Source organism: Rhamphochromis longiceps, linkage group LG14, assembly GCF_057381845.1.
Source record: "Rhamphochromis longiceps isolate RC_006_pf linkage group LG14, R_longiceps_female_GT1.1, whole genome shotgun sequence".
NCBI classification, from domain to species: Eukaryota; Metazoa; Chordata; class Actinopteri; order Cichliformes; family Cichlidae; genus Rhamphochromis; species Rhamphochromis longiceps.
In genome coordinates, this window is record NC_140570.1 from 37,270,807 (window position 1) to 37,297,287 (window position 26,481).

At 40.5% G+C, this 26,481-nt stretch overlaps 1 protein-coding gene across 1 annotated transcript; it reads right to left on the bottom strand.

The window, feature by feature from the left end:
• Positions 1-2,423: 2,423 nt before the first annotated feature.
• LOC146654632 (cullin-5-like) lies at positions 2,424-25,507 on the bottom strand. Its single transcript, XM_085379637.1, has 19 exons — positions 25,361-25,507; positions 22,454-22,563; positions 18,871-18,970; positions 18,084-18,260; positions 17,405-17,546; positions 16,949-17,094; positions 16,686-16,766; positions 15,026-15,119; positions 14,485-14,615; positions 13,961-14,068; positions 13,248-13,312; positions 13,007-13,139; positions 12,783-12,914; positions 11,836-11,959; positions 11,451-11,626; positions 10,433-10,594; positions 9,408-9,526; positions 9,104-9,227; positions 2,424-8,142 (listed from the first exon to the last, which is right to left on the bottom strand). Exons 1-19 carry the CDS (start codon positions 25,382-25,384, stop codon positions 7,948-7,950), a joined length of 2,343 nt encoding a protein of 780 aa, XP_085235763.1. The 5' UTR covers positions 25,385-25,507; the 3' UTR covers positions 2,424-7,947.
• Positions 25,508-26,481: the final 974 nt, after the last annotated feature.

Consider the following 26,481-nt stretch of genomic DNA (forward strand, 5'->3'; position numbering starts at 1 on the left):
GCAAAATAACAAGTTTAAAAATAAATGTTATGGATAAAAAGTATAATCTACGTGCAAAATATAGTTTAGTAGAAACATATGCATATAACAGGTGTCATTATATGACCCCCTGCTGGTCTCTAGTCTTTGTTTTTAAAGGTTTAGTAAGCAAAAGACCATTTGACCTGAGACTTGTGTAGTGTTTATTAACTCAGAGTTAGTGTTTATACTGAGGGTTGTTGGAACATTAATAAACCCAGTGTTCCTGTAACTGTGTGGTGTATGGAGCACATGATTGTGGCCCATACACCATCTCTTAAAATGTAAATATTCAGCATAAATTCTCATAGATTTATTTAAAAAAAAAACTTAAATAAAAAAATCGAGGTCATTCACTGTGACATTGCATTTGTTTATTTACCATTTTCTTAATTAACTTAATATGAAGTAAGATTAGATTAGATGAAACTTTATTAATCCCTCGGGTGGGTTCCTCCAGGAAATTCAGGAAATTGAACTGCAGAATAAGTCTGCAAACTACATCAAGTCCTTGTAATTTATCTTCTTGATAAATAAACACCCGAGTATAACCCACTCGTGTTAAATTGAGGTCATTTGGGTTGTTTTTTTGAAGCAATAAGCTCAAGTAATTTCTTTAAATGCATTAAATTTTACAGCAACTGGAAGTCGGAAGAAAACATTTGTCTTTATTTTGCCAGTAAATAAATTGTTCAACTTTAAAAAAAAATATTTAAAACAAGCAAAAACAAAGCAGTACTCAAAAGAAGCACTCTCATCCCACTTTGATTTTTTTCTTTTATTGCCAACACACACTTTTAAAGTCCTTCCTTGATGTCATAGCAAACATTCAGCTGGTTTTCAGGCTGTGGCTGATTGTGTTTAGTTCAAGTGTTGTCGTCACACAAGGCTACAGTAAAATCTGACTTCTGTGCAGTGCAGGCCGGGTTTTCACATGAGACAACCAAAAGAAAAAGAAAAGAATCACTCAGTCTTTTAACTTCAGCTGTGGTTAATCCAAATGTTTCAAACGAGAGTAAAATGCAAAAATCAGACAATATATCTTTAAAAAAGGGGAGGGGCATAAAATGAGATCACATAGGTGGTGACACCCTTGTTTTTAGTTGGAAAAAGAAATTTTACATTGAGAAAAACTTTGAAACTCTACTCACACATCCTTTCACAGTGGTGAAAGCTTCCTCATATTTACTTTTTAAACCCTCATTTTCTTTGGGAATCATGTCATTAATACATTTAACGAGCTGTGGGATGTTTCTGCAGTTGGGTTTGACTTTTGTGGAACATGTTGCTGAAATAAAATCTAAGGTTTATTAAAAAAGATTTGATATGTTGTCTTTGTATTGTTTTTGTTTAAATAAAGATACAAACTGAAATGATGGGATTCTCTTTATTTAAATTTCACATTCTGAACAGCTTGTTTTTGGAGAGAGTGAATTAGCTTTGGAAGTTACGGAAGTTTAAAGGCGTCCACTTATGCTTATTTCCATATTTTGATGATTGGGTTCTGATAGAGTAGCTTTGCATGACTCGAAGATCGAAATCATTCTTATTTTTTTTTCGTTCAGTCTTTCCCTTCATACTCAAAACAATCTGCTTCCATCCAATTTTTATGACCTCAACTAAATACTTATATTTACTGCTGTGTTTTTTTTTATCTTAAAAATGTTTCCCCAACAATTTGTCAGTTTCCTTCTTTGAAAACCTTTCATAGTTTTCTGTAAGATAATCTGCCCACCTGTGTGGTAAAGATCATGGAAAGTTGTGAGGAAATATATTTATGTTTTTAGACATTACGGGTAAATTCCCATTTCTAATCCCTGTGTTGTGCTTAAAAGTGGGAATGAATCATTGTGATGTTTTGTAGTGAACCATGGCTAACACAGCTATAATGCAAAGATTTACTGCTGCAGAAGCCCTGAGACAGACATTTAATGCCCAAACTGACAGCTCAGCTGATGTAGGAATGAGTCCAGTCGACTCCTTTTTGCACAAAAATGATCAAAAACTAATGAATAAACAAATGACTAAGAATATTATAAAATGTCTGTGTAGGTTCCCAGTTATCCAGGTCATGGTACTCTAAGGAGCTTGGATTTTGTTTTAATTTTCTTGAAGATGTTCCACCCCTCATCAGAGAAGCTTCTTCAGTTCTAAGACATATCTTAGAATACGTCATAGATAGGGAAACAGTATAGGTACGATAAACACAGACAGAGCCATTTAAAACAAGTCTGTCCATTTCATGAGTTTCTATTATAATATCTGGTACTGATGCAAAGTTTATAGTCTCCTAAAAGATCAGGAGAGAAACCTTAAGCTAAATAATGGGGTCATAAATGACACTACTCTGTCATTTTAGCCAGTAAAATAGCTTCTAACAGTACATGTATATGACATACAGTGAGAAGAATAAAAGGTTCCCTTTATTGAAGACTGACAGCTTGTGAAATGATGCAGTGAAACTGAAAAACCTCTGAAGAAATTCAAGTTTGTCAGCCTGTATAAACAATTCAAGTGAGGCTCGGGTTCAGCCAGTAGTCTGACAGGCAACAGGTATGCTTACCCTCTGAGTTCAGTCTGTTTACATGGTAATAGTTGAAAACTAGCACTTAATACAAAGCAGAGCTGAAGCTGATGGAAATTCAGTTAAACTGGAGGTGTTCAGTTCTACATAACTGACATATTAAACAAAAAGCATTAAAGTGATTAGAAAACGAATTCTAAATTTCTCAAAGTGTGGCCACACAGGGAAGGATGCCTTAACTTTCTTTGAATTCAAACCCAAAGTTGTCAAGTAAGCAAAGAGTGAGTGAGACTGAGCTCGTCTGTTGTTGTTACTATAGCAGCAAACCTTGCAAACATTAACAAATAAAGCTGATGTCAAAAATTAACAGGACAAAAACCCACAAACACCAAAAAGGATTTGTACAATTTTCTGTGAGGGCTGAATAGAAAGGACATCAGAGTTACAGTAACCCACCCTCTGGAAGCCACAAATACATCTGACGGATTGGTTGTTGCACATACCTCTCATTATGAGTTAAAACTTATAAACTTCAGAACAAGTGAGAAGATTACAAACATCATCTGGATTCATGAATGCCTGAGCTAAATTTAGAAGATTTAGATTTGTATGTCAGGAAGTAGAGCAGGTCATCTTATAATTGTAAAGTTGTTGGTTCCCTGGCTGCTCCAGTCTAGATACCAAATATTCTTGGGCAGGATACCAACCCCAAGCTACTCTCCAATACATCCATGGGATGATGAATGAAAACTATGCTTAAGAAAGCACAGAATAAAAGTGCTTATATGAATGAATCAAGCTGGGGTCACAGGATAGAGCACTTATGTGCGCTACCCTGTGACCCTGACAAGGATAAACAGAAGAAAATGGATGGATGGTTGTTATTTCAGTCTTAAACTTTGAAGACAACCACTAGCCCGGCTATGATAATTTCTATCAACAGTGAGGTGAAGTCTGAGAAAAACAAAAGAGAAAAAAATAATTAAATGGCAGATTCAAAGCTGAAAGTTTTGTTTCAGTGCCTGAAATATTTTTGGAGATTTGTAAGTACAAATCCAGCTTTGTACCTTGATGCCCTTCTGTAATCTCACTGGTGACATTTCCCCCCTCCAACTACAGATTAACAAACTTGAATTTCTTAGTTTTTCACAAGTTATCATTTCTGAGCACCAACCATCGAAAAAATGATTTTCAGACCAAGTTTCTGTGATTGTTGGAACTTCTTCAATCAAAACGACACAGTACACCTTGAGGCCAGAAGTTAAAACTCAACCAGAAAAAGATGCTTATCAGAAACAATAAACAAAGGAAGGACCCACCCCAAAAATATTTAGTGTGCTGGGTCCAGTTATTGATCTATTTCATCCAGTTAGCTGTATGTGGATTTGAGGATTTACGCCTATAAATAAACCCAGCTAGTGATGTCACCTATGACTGTGGATCTGAAACTGAATAAATCTGAAACAGCAGTTTAAAAACAAAAAAAGGAGATTGAGTATTGGTGGGTTGCAAAGCAGGTTGCAGATAACCTGTAAGCAGGGTAGAGCAGCTTAACACATGCACAGTATGAGACACACAGATTAGATTCTCAGAGGTTTTAACTATCCTAAGAGACAGGGATCATGCATGCTGACCTGATAGTCGTGGAGCAATTCTTCTTTTTTAGATCTTTATAGGCAAACCAAACCTCTAAAACCACCGGAACAAGCGGAATAAGAGGTTAGATGGTGCACCATATTTGGGATTTTGTGCCAGTTCTGCTGTACGTCTCTGTGCTTTGTGTGACAGATTACTGCAGGTTTAACTGTTTAACTCCTCAACTCTGACAGAAAATAAGAATAAAGCAGCCCAGCACTGAGACTTAAGAGTTTTGGGATAGATTTTTCTCTTCAGAAAACCAGAGGAGGAAACCCCCTACTGACTAACACAGAGACAGATGAGACTGAATATAATTAAATGAGTGTTTTTCCTCACAGATCACACAAAGAAAGAACTCATTAAAGTCCCTCAGTGTCCTCAAATGTGTTTAAAAATACAACAGGGTATCATCTGCAAAAAACAAACAAAAAACAACAACTAAGTGAGCCAGGCCTGTGCATAGAGAATAAAACTGCATATAATGCGACTGACATGTGGAGTTAGTTTCATCTCAGGTGAAACCTGAGGCAGACGGCCTCACTGCATTCAGAAGAGTTCACAATAATCCGAAAACTCCAGCGTTTTTTAAAATGGTTTTTTTTGCACGTCAGTGTGTAAAATGGATTATTCTCAACATCAATGTGTCGCAGTAACAAACTTAAAAGCGGCTTCAGCATTTTGACAAAATTGCAGATAAATCTTTATGTGGAAAGTGAAATAAATTAGACTAACAGTTTTTTTTTTGCAGGCTAAAACAGAGGAGAGAGCGTCAGTAAGTCAGTACTGTTTAAGTCAGTACTGTTTAAGTCAGTACTGCAACGGCAACAGACGTGTTTGCAAAAACAAGGCAAGAAAAAAAAAATGGACAAAAAGTAACATTCCTCATAAATACAGAATAAATATTAAAAAACAAACAAACAAAAAACAACCCCACACATTCACAGTCGTCTTTCTTTTTCCTCACTGCTCACAGGATTTGATTCTCAGTTCAACAAGAGCAAAAAGATTCCCAGTGCAACTGATAAAAATCAGCCACGTTTTTTTAATATGAAGGGATCACCTCTGGAAGGTGAGCTTGGCATCAAAACATAGCTAAAAATGAAACCTTTTCATGCCATAGCATGGTCTGATCCTCCACCTATCCCTCATGGTGAGATGACTACTGAAGGTTTACCCAAAACGCACTTTTTCTCCAGGATACCAAAACCTGGTTCTGTTACTCAGAATTATAGACATTAAAATGCAGAGGAGTAATTTCACTGCGGGGACTAACACATTATTTACATTATTATAATTCCGTGTCCAAAAATCATGGAAAAAACTAAAACTCTGTTAAGGTGATGACACGTGGAGTGAAGTTAATCTGGAGTTATGAGGGCTGAAAAATGCTGGAAATTAATAAATTAAAAAGTTCAATCTTCCACTCAACCCTGTGTACTTTAAGGGTCTGCAACTCACCCCTAAGTGAGTTGCAGACATAGTGTGATGTAAAGTTTGACACGTCTTCATTAAATTCCCTAAAGTAATTTTACAGAAACAACATCTGCTGATTGTGAGGGGTGGGGGGCACTGATTGGTTCTCCATATTTACCTCAGCAGCTTTTTATTCTCTATAATTCACTGCAGCTGATCTCGCATTCACTGACCGGTCAGCTGACAAAATACATTTTCACACTCATTTTGAAGATGTTGCAGAGGCTACAGCACCAAATGACAATCAGGTGAGAAAGAGCAGAAGAAGAACTCGTTACTTTTAGAGGGTTGTTTCCCGTTTAGTGGAATTTTTGGTGCCCTGCACCAATCAGACACTGGATTATTGTTTATCCTCAACACATTTCCTCGATTTAAGTTGGCCTTATGTGAGTATAAGCTTATCAAATGTTTATAGATTGTATGGAAAATGCTAAGATTTTGGTTAAATATGATAAAACAGCCTCTGTGCCTTTACTGTATGTAACATGGTGTTTACTGCAGTGCGCGGTCACCTCCCAAAGGTCGCTGAATTCTTTAACATAGGGAAATAGCACATTAGCCTGAACAGGAAGTTCATAGTTGTCTTTTTTCTTTAAGGTGTCGTCCTGTGCCAGATTTATGATAAGTATATAAAGTGTAATGGATCTGCTGTACAGCACATCTGCATATTTTCCTTTGCAATTTTACAACTTTCATCTCTAAAAATTGTTTTGGTTCGACCCCCTGACACATCCTGTGATTTTGTTTTATTTAATTCCCCCTAAACGTTTGGAGCTTCACTGTGTGGTGGCAGGTGTTTCTAGGTCCTCATTATGGTAATAAAAAGGGAAACGTTTTCACTTTTTCATCATTTACTCCAACTCCATTAGCATGGAGCAAATTCAGAGCTCTGGTGTGATGAGAAACAATCGTGTTGTTGCTCTGGACCAAGTGTGTAGAATAAGTTCAGCTTGTTTTGAGGCAGTCACCAATCTTTTAAAGGCTTTTGTGATTCAGAGACAAACTGACAATTCTAAATAGTTTTTATGTCCCGGTGATAACGGAACTAAAGTTATGGCTGCAGAATCGTGAGAGCTGCTTTAAAGGGACTAAATTGTTGCTTTGCTTCAAACACTATGAAGGTTTATGGGCTGAAGGTGATTTGTAGGTTTCTGAGAGTTCAGGCAGAAAGGAAGAACAAAAGGGTGCGCACACATCACACAAACTCAGACAGTGTTCTGCTTTGGAAAAAGGTCCAAACACCAGCAGCTCATTCAAACCTTAAGTAAAAGCAACAGAGCAGCTGTGTGGTTTTCTCTAACTGTGCAAAAAAAAAACAAAACAAAAAAACAAACAGAGACACTCTTAGAATGAATGAGGTAAAAATTTAGACACTGAACTTCCATCTGAGTGCGTGCACAGTCCAGACCTCACACACTGGGGCAGTTACACTTTCTCGTTTTGTTCTTGAGGCTCTGCAAAGATGATGTCACCTGCAGCCCGGTCAGGGGATCACAAAAAAAATCTGAATACCAGCATTTAAATTCCCAACCCTTTCTGAAACAACCAAAGTGTGACAGATTCTCCACTGAAGGGGGAAAAAAAATTATAGAGCAGCATGCTGTTGAAAGTGCACACACACATACAAACACGCACAACTAAAAGATCAGATACACACCATGCACTCAAACACACACACACACACACACGATTTGGCAAAATACTCCTCGGTAGTTTGAACTTGTCTCTCTCCTCCTCGATGGCAGCTTTCACTCTGCATTCCCTCTTCGAGTATTAGATCAGTGTAGGACAGGAGGGATGCTGAATGGCTGCGGCTAACATGGCAGCCGTCGCATGAAGTGAAAGCAAAGGACTGATATCAGCTTTGTTCTCCTTTTCTGCCCTCACTCCTTCTCCACCTCCTTCTCCGAAGTCCACTGCTGATGAAAGTAAGGCAGGAAGTATTCAATAACATCACTATTTTTTCTTCTTCTGAGCTGCTGGCGGACGGCGCACGCCGCCGTTCCTCTCCTCTGAGCAGACACTAGAGGGCAGCAGGGACAAACACACGGCCAGATGACTCAACGCTACGGCTTGAAATGACACTCCGGTAACACACTGGCGTCTCACAAACACAAACAATAGCCACACTTTTGTTAAAAAGGCTTTTCCGTGTCCTTCAGCGCGCTCCCAGCCCTCTTCTCCTTCTTCAAACACATCCTTTAAGTCCTTGTTTGTCTCATCTCGCAGGTTTTAAAGCGCCAGATGCAGGCCAGTCGTAAAAAACAGCAAAACACACACTCCGTCCTCGCTGCCTAGGCCATGTAGATGAAGGTGTTGATGTCCGCCTCGTCCCTCTTTATGTATTTGTGCTCGATGAGCCACTCGATCTGCTCTTTTATCATCTTTTTCTGAGGCAGAAACATGTTCTTCAGGATCTCCACCAGCTCCGTCTGCAGCTGGGCGTTGCTGATCCGCTTCCTCATCTTCATGATTTGGATGATGGCCTCCTGGAGAGGAAAGAAAAGGAAATGTTAGAACTTTGTGTAGACCAGGGATGGACGACATTTCATTTAGAGGGTCGTACTGATTTAAGCCTGGATTATACTCTGCTCCTGTTATTAACCTGTTGTTAACTCTTTGAAGTCTGCCTCGTAGGCACATGGGCATTTGGTGAATTGTGGCGTAAATTCTCTACGGACGCGTCTGCACACAGGCATGAAGACGTCCACATGGACCCTCGTGCTAACTGTCTGATGAAGTCATTTACATTTACCGTTACATTGCCTTATCATTACTCTGTAAAATGTCCTGAAACGCACGGTCACATAAACAAACACAAATCCCACATAGATAACTACTGAGGACACACATACGAACTTTCTTGTAGTATTTACGTGTGAATACAAAGGTAGGTAGAAACAGGTAGAAACGGAGGCTGTGGCTGCAGTGCTGAGGTCAGAGTGCACTCAACCTTAACGACATCTTAACGGGTTCCTGGCTAGCTTGGCGTTAGCATGCTGGCTGTGCAGATGTTTGCTGAAGTTGTGTTTTTTTTCATTCAATAAAAGTAATGTTTATATCTCCGCTCCTCAAAGCTGTACCACGTCACAATTTTCTTCCTCCCACATACAAACTGAAATCAGCTGATTGTAGCGCAAGTGAAAAACATGAAGAAGAAAAGAAATTGTTTCATTTTTTTCTTGCCCAGCTTCCAGATAACTGAACAACTTTTGTAATGCAGGTAATGACATCAGTATAACTGTAATGAAATTAGTGAATTTAGTAAAGCCTGACTGTGCTTTACATTAATGAAAAATGTGATGTGATAACGGCAACACCCAGCACTGTTGTCGAGCCGTAACCTGCTCATGCCCCAGATGAGCTGAACAGAAGCAGCAGAGTTGAAGCATCTCTGTCCTGCAGCCATCAAGGCTGCACACAGTCTGTGCGGGTGGAGTGTTCCCGTACCTGAGTTCTCAGTATTCTGAGCTGAACGATTCCTTCATTCTCCTCTTCTCTCATTCGCTCTGTGGTCAGCTGCAGACGGCCAATCAAATTGATCTTTCCCCGCTTCTGAACTTTGGAGTTTTTACTGAGAAAAATGTCAACATTTAGACACAGATCAGTATCTGAATATTGGGACTTACACAGCGGTGATATAGAGGAGAGCTTTAGTTACTCCGTACATGAGTGGATTATAATAACAATGAAACATTTAAACATGTCCACATCATTTCCCGAGGTTAAGATTTGTATAAATGCCAAGACCTACATGAGAGAGAACTCCTGGTTGACGTAGAAGAGCGTGCCGTCTGTGAAGTCTTTGGGTGAGCTCACCGGGGGGTCGTAAGACAACACCTGCCTCTTCAGCTTCGGGAAGGCGACCAGAGACTGCACAGTGAGGAGAGAGCAGGAGACCTGAAGTTAAACTTTATCATCATAGCCACAAATACTGCGTGTTAAAGGACAGCTTGACTCTTATTTAATCACCACTGATTTTCTGTGGGCATAACTGTTGCTAAGTTTCATTCTAGGATGTTTTTTTCTTTCCCTAGAATCGGTTACTGGTGTACGCTTAATAAGTCCATTCTTGGTCTGTTCCCATCTTACTTGCAGACGTACAGACAGGCGTTCACAGGCTCCTTCTCTGTGGAATTAGTTGCAAAATGAACCAAACCTAAAAGAGCTGCTCAGGTTAAACAGCATTAAGCTCATTTTAACTGACCTGCAGACAGTTACTTCATGGCTGCTGGAACATTACTGCCCCCTTGTGGCATAACTGTGACAGTTACCTGTTACTATGTTTTTATGTCATGTAGTATTTTCATTAATGATCTTACATGTTTAAACTTCTTCCGTGTTGTTGCATGCATTATTAATCTATGTAACCACTGCTGGTTGACCCGATGCCTGCCTTTGCCGGGGCACTGCTGCAAAAGACATTTTTAATCTTAAGAGTCTTAAAATAAAAATGTAGTACAGGCAGTGCTAACAGCGCTGAGCACAGCTGACTCTGAGTTCAAACCTGCCTGTTGTCCAAAGGTTGAGAAGGAATAGATGTCCTTTCACTTCTCAAACAAAGTTAGACACAATCTTCCCTTTTATTTTAGAAGTCTTTTCACGTTTTAACCAAATCACAGTGTTGTTTAAACATCTGCCGTCTCCACTGGGTGGATGGCTTTGCAATACAGGCAGCGTTATCTCTACTACAAGTTACGAAGAATTGATGTAACCTCAGTAACTTTTAAATCCTCTGTATTTCTCGTCTAACTTGTAAGTGGAGAAATTCGGTCTGACCCAGAGTGTTCGGCGTAGCTCTGCGTCGGGCAGCTCTGTGGCCAGTTTGAGGTTCTCGAAGCTGATTCGCTCTCTGGGTCTCTGATTCCAGGCAAACAGCACGGCGAGCTGGAACGTCGTCACCTCCAGGTCGTACTGCCCCACTTCATTTTTAAAGGTGATCTGATCAGAGCAGAACCAAAGGACAAGGAAGGAAAGGCGAGTGTCAGTGCTGATTTGGTAGCCCGATATCTTCTAAAGAGAAAGGTGGGCAGCAGCAGGCTGTAAACAAAAGTTGCTAAAAAATACACCAGAATAACTCTCCAGTAGTCTCAACCAGCACTTCCAAAAGACTGTCAAGTTAAACTCTTTTTCTAACTTTCCATATGACCCAAAGAATCCCTGTTTGAAAACTGGAAAGTGTAAACAGAGGTGACCAGAAAAAAGATCACAGAGATAACAAACGTCTGAAGGAGAACAGTTCATGAAAATATGAGTAAAACTGAGAGAGTATCACCCGAGCGTGAGAAAATGCTCAGGTGTGCACACATGAGTATCATTTAAAAAGGATATTTTCAATAACTTGTGTTCTTTTTATTTAATCCAGTTCTTTTCTCAATTATTTACGTTTATGGACATTCTTGCATCCAAATTTCTTATAAAAGTCCTGTTTGATAATAAAATTGAAGATTTAGAGTTCCCTTAACTCCAAATATCAGGCGTTCTTCATAACAGAAGGCGTTAAGAAACAAAAATCTTCTATTTCCTAATTTGTAAAAATCAAAAATTTAATTTAATTTAAATTCCCAGAATCTCCCACACTGCTATATTTCTAGGGCTTTAATTCTGAAATGTACAGACAGGAAGATGCCCTGTTTTTTGCACATGCAGAAAAAATTTGAACAAATTTGTATGGATGACAGATAAACAAAGAAGAGATGAGATAAACAGAAAAATGTATTCAGATTTTAGTTTCCAGGAGATTCGTGTTTTCCGCTCTTCATGGCAGCAGGAACTCTGCTTTACTCCACACACTCACAATGCCGTTGGACATGAGGTGATGCCAGTGGAGCTTCCGACCGCTGTGATTCCTCTTGTAGAAGTCCTCCACCTCGGGGATCAGGTCCTCCAGCTCTGTGGGCAGCGAGACGAAAACCTTCTCACTGCTTCGTGACCAGGCGCCGGCGTTCAGGATCTTAATGTTCACGCTGTCCGCTGCACGGAGAGGAAAAGATGAAGTGAATAATCAAGAGAAACCGTTTACGCTCGGTTTAATACGTGACACGTCATAATCAAAATGTGCTTTAACTGTTTGAGACATGTGCGGCACCATGCTACACATAATATCGCAGACATATGTCATAGCTAACGCATGTTAGCATAAAAATAGTTGCGCTGTATGCTACAGTGCGTGTGTGTGTTACCTGGCAGTGCCAGCTTGTTGTGTTTGTGCATCTCTTTGAAGACCTGATTGAGGTCCTCTGACACCTTGATGTCCTGAAACATCCTGGCAAGCTTGTTCACATAATCAGCAGGCATTCCCACTTCCTACAGCCACACACAGACACACAAAGGAAGCAATAAAATCAGACAAACGGGTATTTTGATTGTTAAACATCAGATTTACATCACATGGCATGATGTGATAAAATATTTAAAAGAACCAAAGCCTTCGTCTCTATCAAGTAACCAGTTTTTCTGCGTCGGGAAGAGCAGATGTTTTGCATAAGCACAAAAACATAAATCACTTACAGGACACCCTAGAAATGATAAAAGCACTTAAAACTGGCTTAATACTTTAATTTATACTAAAGCATATAGTTAGGGCTGGATCAGGTGACCCTGAATCCTTCCTTAGTTATGCTGCAATAGGTGTAGGCTGCTGGAGATTCCCATGATGCTCTGAGTATTTCTTCTTCAGTCACCCTTTTCACTCACTATGTGTTAACAGACCTCTCTGCATTGAATCATACTTGTTATTAACCTCTGTCTCTCTTCCACAGCATGTCTATATCCTGTCTTCTTTCTCTCACCCCAACCGGTCGCAGTAGATGGCCCCGCCCCTCCCTGAGCCTGGTTCTGTCGGGGGTTTCTTCCTGTTAAAAGGGAGTTTTTCCTTCCCACTGTTGCCAAAGTGCTCACTCATAGGGGGTCATGTGCTTGTTGGGTTTTGTCTGTATGTATTATTGTAGGGTCTATCTTACAATATAAAGTGCCTGATGTTGTGATTTGGTGCTGTATAAATAAAACTGAATTGAATTTTGCTGCATTAATATATTAATGCGATATTAATACATATGTTAATATGTCGCTGAAATCAGTAGCGATTTTATGACTCTGCTGCTGAAAGTTCAAGAAAAGCTGAACTCACTCTCAGCCACTCCACCATGTTCTCTTCAATCTCGCTGTCGGCCGAAATGTCCAGGATGAGGCGCCTGGTCAGATGAGCTTTGTGGTAACGCATGAACACGTCTTTGTTCTGGACGTATTTCAGCACCAAGAGCTGCAAGGAGGGGAGAGAAAAGCATGAATCTGCGAGAGAACGAGAGAAGGGGAAGTCATAAATGGACTGATATGCTTTGAGATTAGACTCACCACTTCTTTGAGTTTGAGCTCAATTTCCTCTGAGGTCAGTTTCTTGCTGAGCGGGGTTTTCCTTAGCAGCATGTCACAGTAGTTTGCCAGCAGCTCCGGACACTTCGACTCCGGCTGAGTCTTCATTCCGACTCTGATTCAACAAGGAAATGCATTCACACATTTATGCACACACACACACACACTGTGACCAGTTTTAACCAGCGACGAGCAATTTAAGACCCACAGTGGCCAAACATACCCTTTCTGTTTCATCGGCAGCTCCAGTTTGAAGATTGTGGCATCATTGACGACCGCTTTGTAAGCCTGCGAGGTAACAGAAAATACCACCGCAATGAGAAAAACAATTCTTAAAATACCAAAGAGCCCTAAAGCCTTTCCATTTCAGACAATAAATTGAAACAATTTGATTTCTTCACTAGTGGTTTTAGCAAAAGCACAGCAGACTAAAGATTCCCGAAGTCCGTGATAAACCAGCTAACAGCTGAACAAAATAACATGTGATGTTTGATTTCTACTGTAACCCTAACAGAGATCCCAGCAGCCCCCACCTCCAGTAGTCCATGCTGCTCTGATTTAAGACATTCTGTTTATTTTAGCAGAAACCTCCTCGAATCAGCACAGATCAGGATGTGACAGTATGATGAATCCACATGTGTGAACACCGGATCACTTTTCTTCCCGGTGGATTACATTGGATAAATAAAGCTACAGTTAAGTTCTTATGAACCTGGAGTATTCGTGTAGAACCCTCCTGCTATTCTGAAGCTGTGCTGTAGCACCGACACTGTAAAAGTGAAACCTGTTCATATGAACTTTGACCAAAATACCAGCCCAAACGCTGCACCTGACCCTGACCTGTGAGGAATACACAGGCCTGCACATTCTCATTTAAATATCACTGGATATTTAAACTTAAAGGAGTGACTTCTTTGGAAGTCAGATAAAACAGACCTTATCTCTTGCTGTGAGGAAGCGTGGGTCATCCTGGAAAGCCTCCTTTACCAGCTTACTGAAGCGGTTAAACAAAGTCAGCAGCTGCTCCACATACTTTTCAGAGTCCTGGACAAACACACACACACATTAAAAATGACTGAGCATGCTGTCAGAGCAGACCTCGAATATTAACTTTCATCTCTCATCTTTCAAACATGCCAACAAACGGCTCATTCCATAAAAAATACAAAAAATGATTTCAAATCTCAAAAAGGTTCCCACTTAAATGAAGCCATGCAAGGTTTATTCATACTATGAATGTTTCCCGAGTACAACAAAGGAGTCCAAACCTTGCACTTAAAGAAAAAGAGCAACTTTAAAAGTGCCAGATTTCACCCGTACACCTGTAACTATGTTAAATGTATTTGCATGGCTTCATTAAATAAAAAACATTGAGCCGACTCTGAGGGGAACAGCTGCAGGAACTGACTGATTCTTCCTCGAGTGACCGTGGTTGCTAAAGTGTGTGTTTGTGCACGTACAGTAGTGATAGTCTCTGCAGCAGCCACCATGTCCGCTAGTCCAGCACTGATGATATGCTCCTCCAGGTCTTTCAGCATGGGCTCGATCCCGTTGGGAACCTTGTCCATCAGTGAAAACATGAGGTGCAGCTCTGCTCCAGAGAAAAGCAGCGTCACACACTGGACAAGAAGCACGTGGGATGAAACTAAAACTTCCTGCTCTTTCTGGCTCATGGAAAGCCCAGATGGCTGAGGACTGCCATAATCCAAGTCCTCAAAATTATTTTTGCCAACTTAAAGAGTAAGCTGAACTTGTTCATTTAATTATAAATCCTTCTACTAATAAAAACAACTTGTGTCGTAAATGCTCACGAGCCCTGACTGTGGTTGGTGAACAAACAGCTCTACATGCAGGAAACCAGAGCAGAAGCAGTTTCTATCTTTAAATCGACCCTGACTGATGCAGCAGTGAATTTCAAAGCCACTATTTTCAGCAGATGTTATATTTTGTAGTGCGAATCAACAGAGTTAACTTCAGCAGCGACGTTGCTGAGGTACTCACTGACTGTCTCGTTGCGTTTGATCATTCCTGGACATTCGGCGAGGATTGTCTCTTTGAACGAGGTCACCAGAGCGTTCACGCAACACTCCATCAGCTGTGAGGATACACAGAACATACAGACTGCCGTTAGGACAAGATATAAATTAACAGGCAGCACGTACATTTAACAAGACTCCCGAAATTCAGTTTAAACTGAAACCAACACAGGAAGTGACCCTAAAAGAAAGGCCAGATGAAGGAAAGCACACACGGGAGGGTTCAACACAACCAACGGATGACTGAGAGAAAGTTCAGTGATGAGCTGCTGACCTGAGGTTGTTTCCTCACGACTTCACAGGTGAAGTTGTTGTTACAACTACTTGTTACTTTCACAGGTGAAGTCGTAGGTGTACAAGATATAACAAGTTCTTTTTTCTTGCAGTCAGAAGTTTTGAGTTAAAGTAAGCATACGCAGGCTGCAAAACATATTTAGGAGCCCAAGCAGGCCCCATTTTTCCACAACAAAATATGTGACAAACAACAGAAGTTTGAAGCAAAGAGCCAGCATGGCAACCAAGATGGTGAAAACAGGTGGAGCTGAGTCAGCACCAGCTGTGCTTTTTACTGCAGTCAGAATTAAACCTGAGGGGGTAAAGGGTCCATGGCAACCCTTTCTTCATGAAAGCACCTGTTCAACAAGCTTAAACATGAAGAAAAGCATCTCCTTCTACCTTCAGGTGTGTCGACACAGTGACAGCACAACTCAATTAAAGTCAAATGAAAGCCGTTTGATTTCAGGTGAACTCCAGAAATAAAAAAGCCGTCTCTCTTTCTGGCAGCGATGCCTGCAGCATCCAGGCGGGTAGCAGAATAAACTTTAATTAGCTTATTCACTATGTTCATTTATTCATTATAACAGTGGCTCTCAAATTGGGGTGCCTGGACCCCAAGGGCTCCACGAGCCATATACTGGAAACATGTCGTGGCACATAAATACATGTGCATCACCCGGGCCTGAGCTAATTAGCCCAATGGACACATTTTTAAGTCCAAGCCAAACCAGCTAAAATTAGAAAGTATGACGACGGTTATGTTTGAGTTTGGCTTTATCGAGAATGACGATGGAAGACCAAAACGGGTTATGTGTCTTCGAGTGGTAGCAAATGAAGTCAGCCAAGCTAAAGCGTAAAGAGTTTTATCAGCATGAGGATCGTAAGGCAGCCCTTCGAAAACTTTTTACCCGCTGTAAGGAGTCCCTGCCTCCCAAAAGTTTGAGAAGCTCTTAGTAGAAATAATTTTAGCCCAAAGTCATCTGGGATGAGCTCAAGCCCTCCCTCGACCGTGAACTGGATAAGCTGTTAGAAAAATGGATGGCTGGATGGATCGATACTAATTATTGTGCAGATTTAGATCATAGAATCAAAAATATAAATCTGCTAATTTGTTGGTTATATACATCAAGAAATACATAAATTATGAAGGCAAAGAAATTAACATGAGCTTTCTCCACAGGCCAATAATCTTATCTGTCCTACCTCGGTGTCATGTGTAGAGCACAATCAGGCTCGGTTATGATGTTCTGCATCAGTACACTGAATATAACGTGAGCAGATGATGGGACAGTTTGGAAACACACGTTCAGGACAGTAAAAGAACTTCTGTTCCTCTTAAAGACACTTACTGCTTGAACAGAGTTACATTCACGACGTGTTTCTAGATATCTAAGCGCTCTCTTCTCCTCCTCCCTCAGCTTCGCATCTGCCTGTAAGGAAACACACAGAAACACAGAAAATGAAGATTAGGTTCAAACAGCTAAAGCTTTCATTAATGCACAAAGCCAGGAGCACAACTTTATTCTACGCTCTGTCCTCAAAATGTTTTAAGGTGGACTTCCGTATTCATTAGTGGGATCATTTTATATGCATCAGTACTATTGTGGCGTACATATTTCATGTAGTTCTGGACACCGTTCTGCTGCAGGTAGGACGGCGCCTGAGTTCTGTAGAACCTCTCTGTAGAGTCCAGGTAGGCTTTCTCAAAGTTATCCCTGTAGATCTGCAGCTTGTCCTCCGGGTTAGAGCACAGGTTGACTGGTGGGAGAGAAGTAAGAAAGTGTTTATTTATATTTTTCAAGATTTTTTATAAACTATGATGACATTTTGGGGCTACTGAAGGCTGAATACAGTTTGTTTCCTCATAACTTGACATTTTCACTGTATATTTTTTACATTTTTTTCCCTTATCTTTCCTAAATTTATCACTTTGATTTCAAAAATATTGTTTTTGGCTTTTATTATCATTATTTTATCTTCTCTTCTGAGGCAGATTTGAACATCCACCATTCATGGGTTTTACAAATTGGATAAGCAGTGATGGAGCACATGCCCCCCCCTGTCTTACCGTATGACTCTCGTACGCCTATCACGAGCTGAGAGTCAAAGGCCTCGCCCAGCCGCTCGGCGTGCACCAGCTTCATGGCGCTGTCCTGCAGGCGACTCTTAATGTTTGAAAAGATCGACTCGTTCCACGTGTCCAGCATCAGCTGTGAAAAATAAGGAGGGAGTTAAACAATAATACCATCAGTTTCCTGCAACCTGAGAATAGTGAAGCCGAATTTATTTATGAAGCGCTTCTAACAAAACCTCCTGCTTGCTGAGTCACACTCCCTCACCCACAGCATCCCCCTCACTTCCGAGACCTTCCTCACAGAGATCAAATAAATATCGTATGAGTCATGTTTTAAGCTGTTCACTGATTCGAGATTTCGAGGCTAACTGACCCTTAGCTGCTCTCCACCGTCTACATATAACAGTTAAAATTCAATGTTTTCTTCTGCGTGAGCCTCTTCTTTCGCAGCCTTTCTGCCTTTTACTATTCTTCCACTTTGATATCTGCCCTCCCTACTAACGATTTCCACTTATGACTTTATAAAGTTCATAAAAGGCTTTGTCTTCTTTCATCTAATCCCCTCCTGCTTCTTTAGCTTTTCTTCACAATCAGCCGTCCACACCAGCCACCGTGTTTCCCTTCTGCTTCCTTTAGTGCTTCTGGTTCCCCAGCTCATATGTTGACCTCTCACCTTGCGTACAATGCTGTCCTCCATGTTGGTTTTCTTGTTGCTGCCTTGTTTTCCCATCAGTGTGATCTCCAGCTGACAGAAGGGTTTGGGCAGGATGTCGCACTGGGTGAAGAACTTCCTCCACTCCACAATGTAGGCTTTGAGGAGAGCTGTGTCGTCCTGGTGGCTCAGCACTCGCTGCGAAGACGGAGGTGATATGGATCAACCAGAAAACAAACAAACAAACAAACACACTCATCATGTCTGTGTTTGTCCCTTTCCAGAGTAAGCATGACAATTAAAGGTCACATCTGGTGGTTTTCATGCGTTTTATGGTCATGCTTGCTTCTAATAATTGATTAGTCTCTTATTTTGTACTAATTAGCAGATGTCTGTGTCTGTAGTTGTACAGTATATGGATGCAGCTTGCTAACCAAACCACCCAACTCTCAAAATGTATTTATATAGCACTAAATCACAACAACTGTCATCTTGAGGCATTTTATACTGTAAACAATGGACCTGGATGTGAGAGCCCAAATGTCTGATGAGGTTACATTGAAACAGGATTTAACCTTCCAGCTCCCCATCACCGATTTCATGACATGTTGTGGGGAAATCACAGTTAGCAAGTGAGTGTAAAGAGGCTCCTGGTCACTCTACTGAAGCAGGTCCCTTCTCTAAACCAATCACAGTACTCGTAGCTCTGAGAAGATGCCAGGAGCGAGTATGCAACATGTGGAAAAGGGCAACTTTGGACAATGACTCCGCCTAATCCTCCTGACATGATCTGAGTTTATCTGCTTACAGCTTGTGCTTGTTTGATGAAGTCGAGGATGTCGTCTTTGAGGGCTTGGTGGATTTTGGCTGGTCCTTTGTCATCCCATAGACACACAGCGTGAACATCTCTGGAGGACAGAAAGAGCACATCTGTGAGGCTTTAGACCTGAAATTTTTTTATGTAAACTTAAATTTAGAGTAATCTAAGCTTCTTCATAAAGCTCCTTTCTAGGTCAGAGGTCATCAGCTGCCTGACAGTAAAAAGTGCAAAGACAAAGCAAATACAGGTGCTTAACACAAACACCGAACCCCCCAAGAGAGTCTAAAAACTTTAACCCAAAACACCCACAGGTCTTAATGACAGTGGAAAACCACCCTCGCAACCACATCTGTGTCCACATGTGTTTAGACACCTTTCTATTATAACTTTCTGTAATAACATCCAAGCTCCTCGTGTTGCAGCTCAGGGCTGTGAAATTACTCAAACTTAGTGCAACATTCACTCCCTGCAATGCTACTGCATTTGTATTCAGCTCAAATGATTATTTTCCAATTAAATCATAATTAAAATACAAAGACATTCACTTTAAAAATTATTTTTAAGTTCAATAAATCTGTTTACGTGCTTAATTGAGTTACATCTCAGTAAAATACTTCTGGCAGTTCCCTTATTTCCCACGAGGTCACCACAGCAGATGGATCTGCATATTTCATTTGGCACTGATTTTATACTGGATGTTGTTCCTGATGCAACCCTCCCATCAGTCCAAGCGTTGGACTGACACTAGGAGTACATTAGATTGCCCCGACAACCCAAGGCTGGGCTTTAATCGTTACAATCACAACATTGATGATAATAACTGATTAGAAGAAGCCCCACCTCCACACCACAGGACCTGCTGTTCTGGAAATGTTCAGGCCATTTTTTCGGTTTTCTCTTTTTTCTCACTTCCCAGTTTGCTGCACTGTGATAAACCTGAACCTGATCTGGATCCAGGATTTTTTTTTGCTCTCTGTGTCACTAAGAAATGAGGTTAGATAAGAAAATCTGGAGGTTTGACATCATATCTTTACAAATACATATCACATTAAAATAAGAACAACTGTGAGATGTTTCCTTCATGTTCAAAAGAGAATAGTCCAAATAAGCCCAGATGCAGATATTATTCTGGATCCAGGAACTCCAGCGTGATGTGGAGAAAATGATGTTTGCTGGTGGATCAAACCAGCAAACAACATTTTGCTGGTTTGATCCACCAACAAATGGTGGGTTGAGCTGTTTTCTTGGATAACTGAGTTTGGGGACTTTCTCCTGCTCGCCACGTTTATTTAATCCTTCTCACCTATAACTAAGCACCTTACATATGAACGCTCTGTGAGCTCCTGTCTCCACATGAAACGTTATAAACTTGCTAAAATTTCCATCAACTGTTGGACCACTCTCTCTTTAAACATCTTTGGATAAGATAAGAAGTCGCAGTAAAACTCTCCATGTTCCTGTTCTGCTATTTTCATCATATTTCTCAATACCAAATGACAAGTCACCAACTTCCTATTCACCTCTTTTGGCCTCCACACAGTTCAAGTTTAAATAGTGCAAAAATCACAAAAAAAAAGGCTTGCAGGGCTTTTAACCTATGAATCACACGATCTTCTGCAATCTTTGACAAGACTGAAGGCTAGATAAATGAAATTCTCCAACAAAGCTGTTACAAGTGCTTTACTAAATATAAATGTAATCCTCTATACAGCTCTTAATTCCTGAAATAGCACTTGCTACTTTCACGCCTTTTATGATTTAACACAAATTTTAAAGACAAAATCATCATATTTTCATGAGCAAACAGGTCAAAGCACCAGTGAAAAGATGCCTTGATGTCCTTGTGGGTTTTACTTGCAGCTGCTTGTTGTTTTCTATTCTATGAAGCGGTTATGGAAACACAAACTCCACACTACTTTGAGGATTCCCACATCTTCAGCCTTTGTAAGATATGTTTAATGCTACTGTGCATTAAATTCAAGACCAGTTTTATAGTTACCAAAACAGAAAAACCAACAACAAGTCTCCAGATGTTCAGCTCTGTGAGCTGTTAGGTGTCCCTGTTATTACTAACAACAAACTGCTCTGAGATGTTTTGGGCTACATCAGCTGCAAACTTGCTGTCTCGTCAGAAATGTTCTGGACTAACAGACTTAGCAGAACAAAAAATAGGGTTAAGTATTTTATTGTCTCCCGTTGGGGGTAACACCAACATGACCACACATGCACACATGAAACAGGCACACATTAGTAAGTAAAGATCTCAATTAGCTGTTTAATTCACAAAAGGGAAAAAAAAATCATATAATGCCCATGTTTACACAAAAGGAACTTGTACCTCCTTCAAGAAACCGACAGAGTTGGTGGGCCTGTCCACTCGTGCTTTATGGGAGGAAATATCAGAGTTACCTGTAACTAAACTACGAATAACAGTTTTCTCTGAGGTTTCCACAACACACTGGTTAGTCTGGAATCTAGCACAAGGATTTCTGTACAGAGATAACATAAAAGGTGAGCTAACGCATGTCAGAAAGGCTGAATTTAAAGGGACTGCTGGCATTTATACCACATTGATCTGGCCTTCTGATTACCACCCACTTTACGTCCCGAGGAGCAACTGTTCACTGAGCTACTTCTAATAAATGAATCTTAAAACACTGATATTAATACATTAGTTTTAGGTGAACAGAGGGCAACAACAGTGACGGCTCACTTTCTCAAGGGCTCCGTATGTAGAAGTGAATTTCCCCATTTACTTTCTCCACTGACCTTTTGGAAAATCCTAAATAGAAGATTTTTAAAGTTTGAACAAACCAACCTGCTCCGATTTGCATCATGACCATTAAAGATGTGATTTGGGAAAAAAAATTGTACAAAACCATGTGCATACTTACTTTTAACTGTGAAGGAACAACTCATTACATAAAGGACTACAAATCCCAGATTCCACAGAGAACGACTTCCAGCCTTCTTGAGTTTATTCCTTTTCATTATCGTGGTGTGTGCAGTAAAAATAGCCTCGGACCGATATGCTGCAGAGCTTCATTCCCGACTAATCACCGCTCTTGCAGTTTCTGAAGTTTTGCGTTCACTAAGTGACCCGACGTGCACTGGTTTAAACATTTCCATGGTAACAGCAACCTGCACCAATCAGTCGTTATTTAAATTTAGAATTGTGGGTCAAACAGTTCTTCATGACATTACAAATAAAATGTCTTTTTTGGGTTAAAACAGCTGATATCGTATGGACGTGTGCTTTCTACAGGAGCGCCTAGCAGCATTTCACAATATTTCAGTCCACTTCACGTGGTTACAACATTATGGCTCATTATCAAAATTCCTGTGGAGGACGTGAACTGGATTTTTACTTCCAGAATCTCACTGTTGTGCTCTATAGATTCAGAAGCTTTAAGAGTTTTGAAAGATCTGCAGGACCTGTGAAAGCATTGCAGAACTATAACAACACCCGTTGAAGAACACCTGCATGAAAATGAACTAATAAAGCAGCTGCTTCCAGAAACGTCAGCAGCTGCTGTGTAACTAACGGACAAAGCAAAACAGCATCACTTACGAGAACAAGTCGAACCACTGTTGCTTGGTGACAGCTTCCTGTCTGAGCAGCTTGAGGACGATGGGCCGCATCAGATCCCACTTGTCCTCAAACTGCAGGGACCCCTTGTTCTGCAGGAGAGACATGGGATGGATGGGAGTAGGAGGAAGAAGAAAAACAGCCATGAGAACAGAGACGTGAAGACAGAAAGCAAGACTAGGCAGACGTACACAAATACAGACAAACGACCACAGGCCAGTCACTGCAGTGAAGTTTTTAATATTTTTACATAAGCAAGACTTTTAAACACTCGTGTGACACCTGTGGTAACATTTGCTGTTCAGCTGCACACATTTATATAAGATCTGGAAGAAGGAAAAGACGACTTTAGAGCAGAGGTTTTCAAACTTTTTCTGTTAAACTCACAGCAAAGTTCAAATCAGTGTTTGAACACACACCTGTATTTACATCTGTGCAAACTTAGAGACACTATAAGGAGGACTTAATGTATCAGAACAATATAGGCTTTAACCTTTATTTATTCAGGTGAGAGGGATTTAAAATGGCACAAAAACAACAGCCACACAGAACCACTGACTGCAACAGAAAGGTTCGGTTTCATTTCTTAATTTAAAGACTACCACAGCCACCAGTTCTTTCAGCTCTTTGTGTGGATTTCTAACAAACTGAAAAGCTTTGAGCCCCAACTCTGTCCTGACTTTGGGGACAAATATGTGTTAAATATCACGAAAACAAAGGCTTCACTGATTACGGTTTTTACACGTACACAGATAAGAGGAAACCAACCCAAGCGAGTGAGAAAAGACAACCACTTAGCTGTACTTGCATTTTGTCTTTTCTTTTAAAGAGCTATGCACCATTCCATTTATTTGAGCGGAATAAATAATTATAACGTATAATAAATTTCATCATCTTATTCTTTAGGAGCAGATGATCCACTCTAATCTAATAACATAAAAAAAAGCTTCTTTTTCAAAAGTAGTAATTATTTGTTAAAACCCCCAAAAACTTAACATTCATTTTGGACACAAACCTTCAATGTGTGTTTTAAAGACAAATTCTGATCTATAATTATGTCTTAATTCATGTATGTTGTGATCAATTTAATTGAATTCCCTTCAGCAGTTTGATCTTAGTAAGATTAGGTAACATTTAGCCATTTGAAAACAGCATGAACCTGGGTTTGTCGGCATGAACCTCCACTAGCATGCAGGCTGTTGTCATCACCTAATTTATTTCATTTTGCTCAGTTTCAAACCATCCACCAAATGGTTTTCCAGCCCTCTGTGAACATTTTTTTTTCTTTCTTTAGCTGACGGGTGATCGGTGCTGGTAGTTAGCTGTGGTTTGAGCCACACGCAAAACAAACCCCAAAACAAAATGATCCTGTTACACCCACTTTGACTTCCTGGTTTGTCTCTCACTCTCATAATCCCCATCATCCAGTAACTATGCAAACAGACCGAGCTACCTATGACAAAGGTTTTCTCTTTTTTCTCCCCCAGGGGAAATGACTGTGTACTGTTACATTACTTTATATGCCATCTTACACAGTAATAATAAAATATTGGTTGTTTTACATCATTTGGGAACCACAGATTTAGAGTACTGGAGCACTTCTCATACTCTTTCTTCATATCTGCCCATCTAACACTTCATTTAAGCAATCAAAGCAAGGTTTTTGGAAGAATGACTCGATTTTAAGCACTCTGCAATGTTTAAGGACATTCATGGACTTTGATACATTTCAGCACTTTGTCACATTTCTGTTCAAATGTGCAGGGCTATGCTCGCTGTATTTAAGCCAGGCTGTTTTAGAAAGAGGGAAAAGCTCCCGACCTCAAGATTTTTCCTCTTGGCCTTTTCAACAACCTCTGGACCGTAAAATCAGAGAATTGTGGTGCAGAGAGAATGCTGCTCATCCTCTGGAGCTCATAATCTGACACAGACCTGACCAATTTACGCTCCTACCCCCACCTAAAGCCATGAGCTCTGGGTAGTGACAAAAGAATGAGATTGTGGATACAAACGCCGGAAATGAGCTTCCCCTGAAGAGTGTATGAGCTCAGCCTTATGGACAGGGATAAGGTGAGGGGCTCTGTGATTTAGGAGGCACTCAAAGCAGAGCTCCTGCTCCTTCACACTGGGACACACTGGAGAGATCAAGTCTGCTTGAAAAACAGCACGTGTGTTTGCTCATCAAGTCTCCCAACAGTGTGACAGCAGTTAGGGTCAAGGGTCAGATGGGAGGGGAGCCGCCTGTCGATAATTATGTTCAGCACCGACCTGACCGCCTCTGTCATAGGTAGCCCGGTGTGTTATTAACGTTTGCTGCTGGAAGACATTATGTTTAATGGAGGCTTTTGTAGATTTAGCAGGTTTCGGTTGCAGAGGGAGGGTGTCGGTTTACCGGCTGTTAGATCGCTAAAACCAATTAAGAATAAAGACCTGGCCAAAAGAAACGTATTTACGGTTGAGCTGCGGGGTTGACGCGATGTCCTGTCGGTTGATTTTCTCCCCGAACCGTGTTTCCCTGGCTTCAAGCTGGCTCCGGCTGTCGGTTCGTCGTCGCCGGCTTGAGGTGACCGGCTAACGGCTACGGTTTGGCTCGAGTTAAGAACCGCAGGAGACGGGCTCGGTTCTGCTTCTGCTCTGCTGGAGCCATACACGAATACCGGGGCAAACGGACTCCGATATTAACACCGGACAGACGACAGCGGTGACAACTGTGACTTCAGGCGCACCTATTTGTACATTTAATCCGTTTATTTAAAAATTAGCGCGCTTTTATGCAAAACACGGCACCGACAGCACATATCTCCGTTAGAGGCGTGAACACACACTGAAACGGAGAGACTGAATGTGCGCACAAGCATAGGAAATGCGATATATTCGAGAGCTTCTTACCTTTAACAAATTAGACGTCGCCATGTTTCTTCAACTTATCACCTCGCAGAATCTCGCGAGACTCCTGCTGGAGCCGGCTCAGCATTAGGTAATGTCAGCCCGCACAAAAGGAGCGTTTTTACTGTGAAATCTTCCCAGAAACCTTATTTCACACACACACACGAAGGGGCGGAGGGCTTGTTCTCGTGGATCACGTGTCACAATTAGTCCTAACAAGTGCAACAATAAAATTGTGTAATAACATGGACTTATAACAACAACAACAACAACAATAATAATAATGTTGACTCATCTCTTTTGTGGTTGCTGTATAACTTTTTGGAAAGACTTTGAAAAGGATTAGGATTATTATTTTAGGGTGACATTGTATTAATAACCTTTTATTGAAATAGTTTAGAGGTGGTAAATATTTATATGCTATACTGTCTTATGCTGAATATTGGAGAATGCTTTTTATATCTCATTTTAAATCTTGTTCCAAACTGACATTGAGTTTTATTCTTAATCTGAAATTTAATTGTTATGTATTGTTTATATGATGGTATGTTGTACATGTGTTGTATGATGTAGAGTTTCTTTTTTTATTTGCTGTTATTTGGGATGGTGGGGATGAATGTTCACTCACAAATAGTCTTTCAGCCCTGTTGAGATTCTTTTGCTTTTCCTGCAGCTGACGGGTGGAGAGGTTTAAAGTAAATATTATTTATTGCAGTGATTTCTGTATCTGAACAAAGAAACAATTTCTAGTGCTTTACTGGATGATCTGGATTCATATGCAAACCATTTTTTTTACTATGAGATCAGCTTTCATTACAAACATTCACATGCTCACAGTTTTCAATCATTTTTGTGTAAAAAGGGAGTTTTGGCATCACATTTACAACAGATCTTTATGCCACACTTGGCCGGTTTAGCAGGGATGTGTTGCTGAAACTGCACCTGCCCTTGAAAGCTACCAACTGTTCATCCACACAGAAATCTGTTCAATGGAGAGAGTATTTGGGTAAAAAGGCTACAGACTATCCAAATATCCCTGAAGGCTTGTTTTGCCATGGGCTATCTGCCTGTTCTGGATTGCAGGTGTTAAACCTGCACATGCACTTCAGGATATCTCTGTCAAA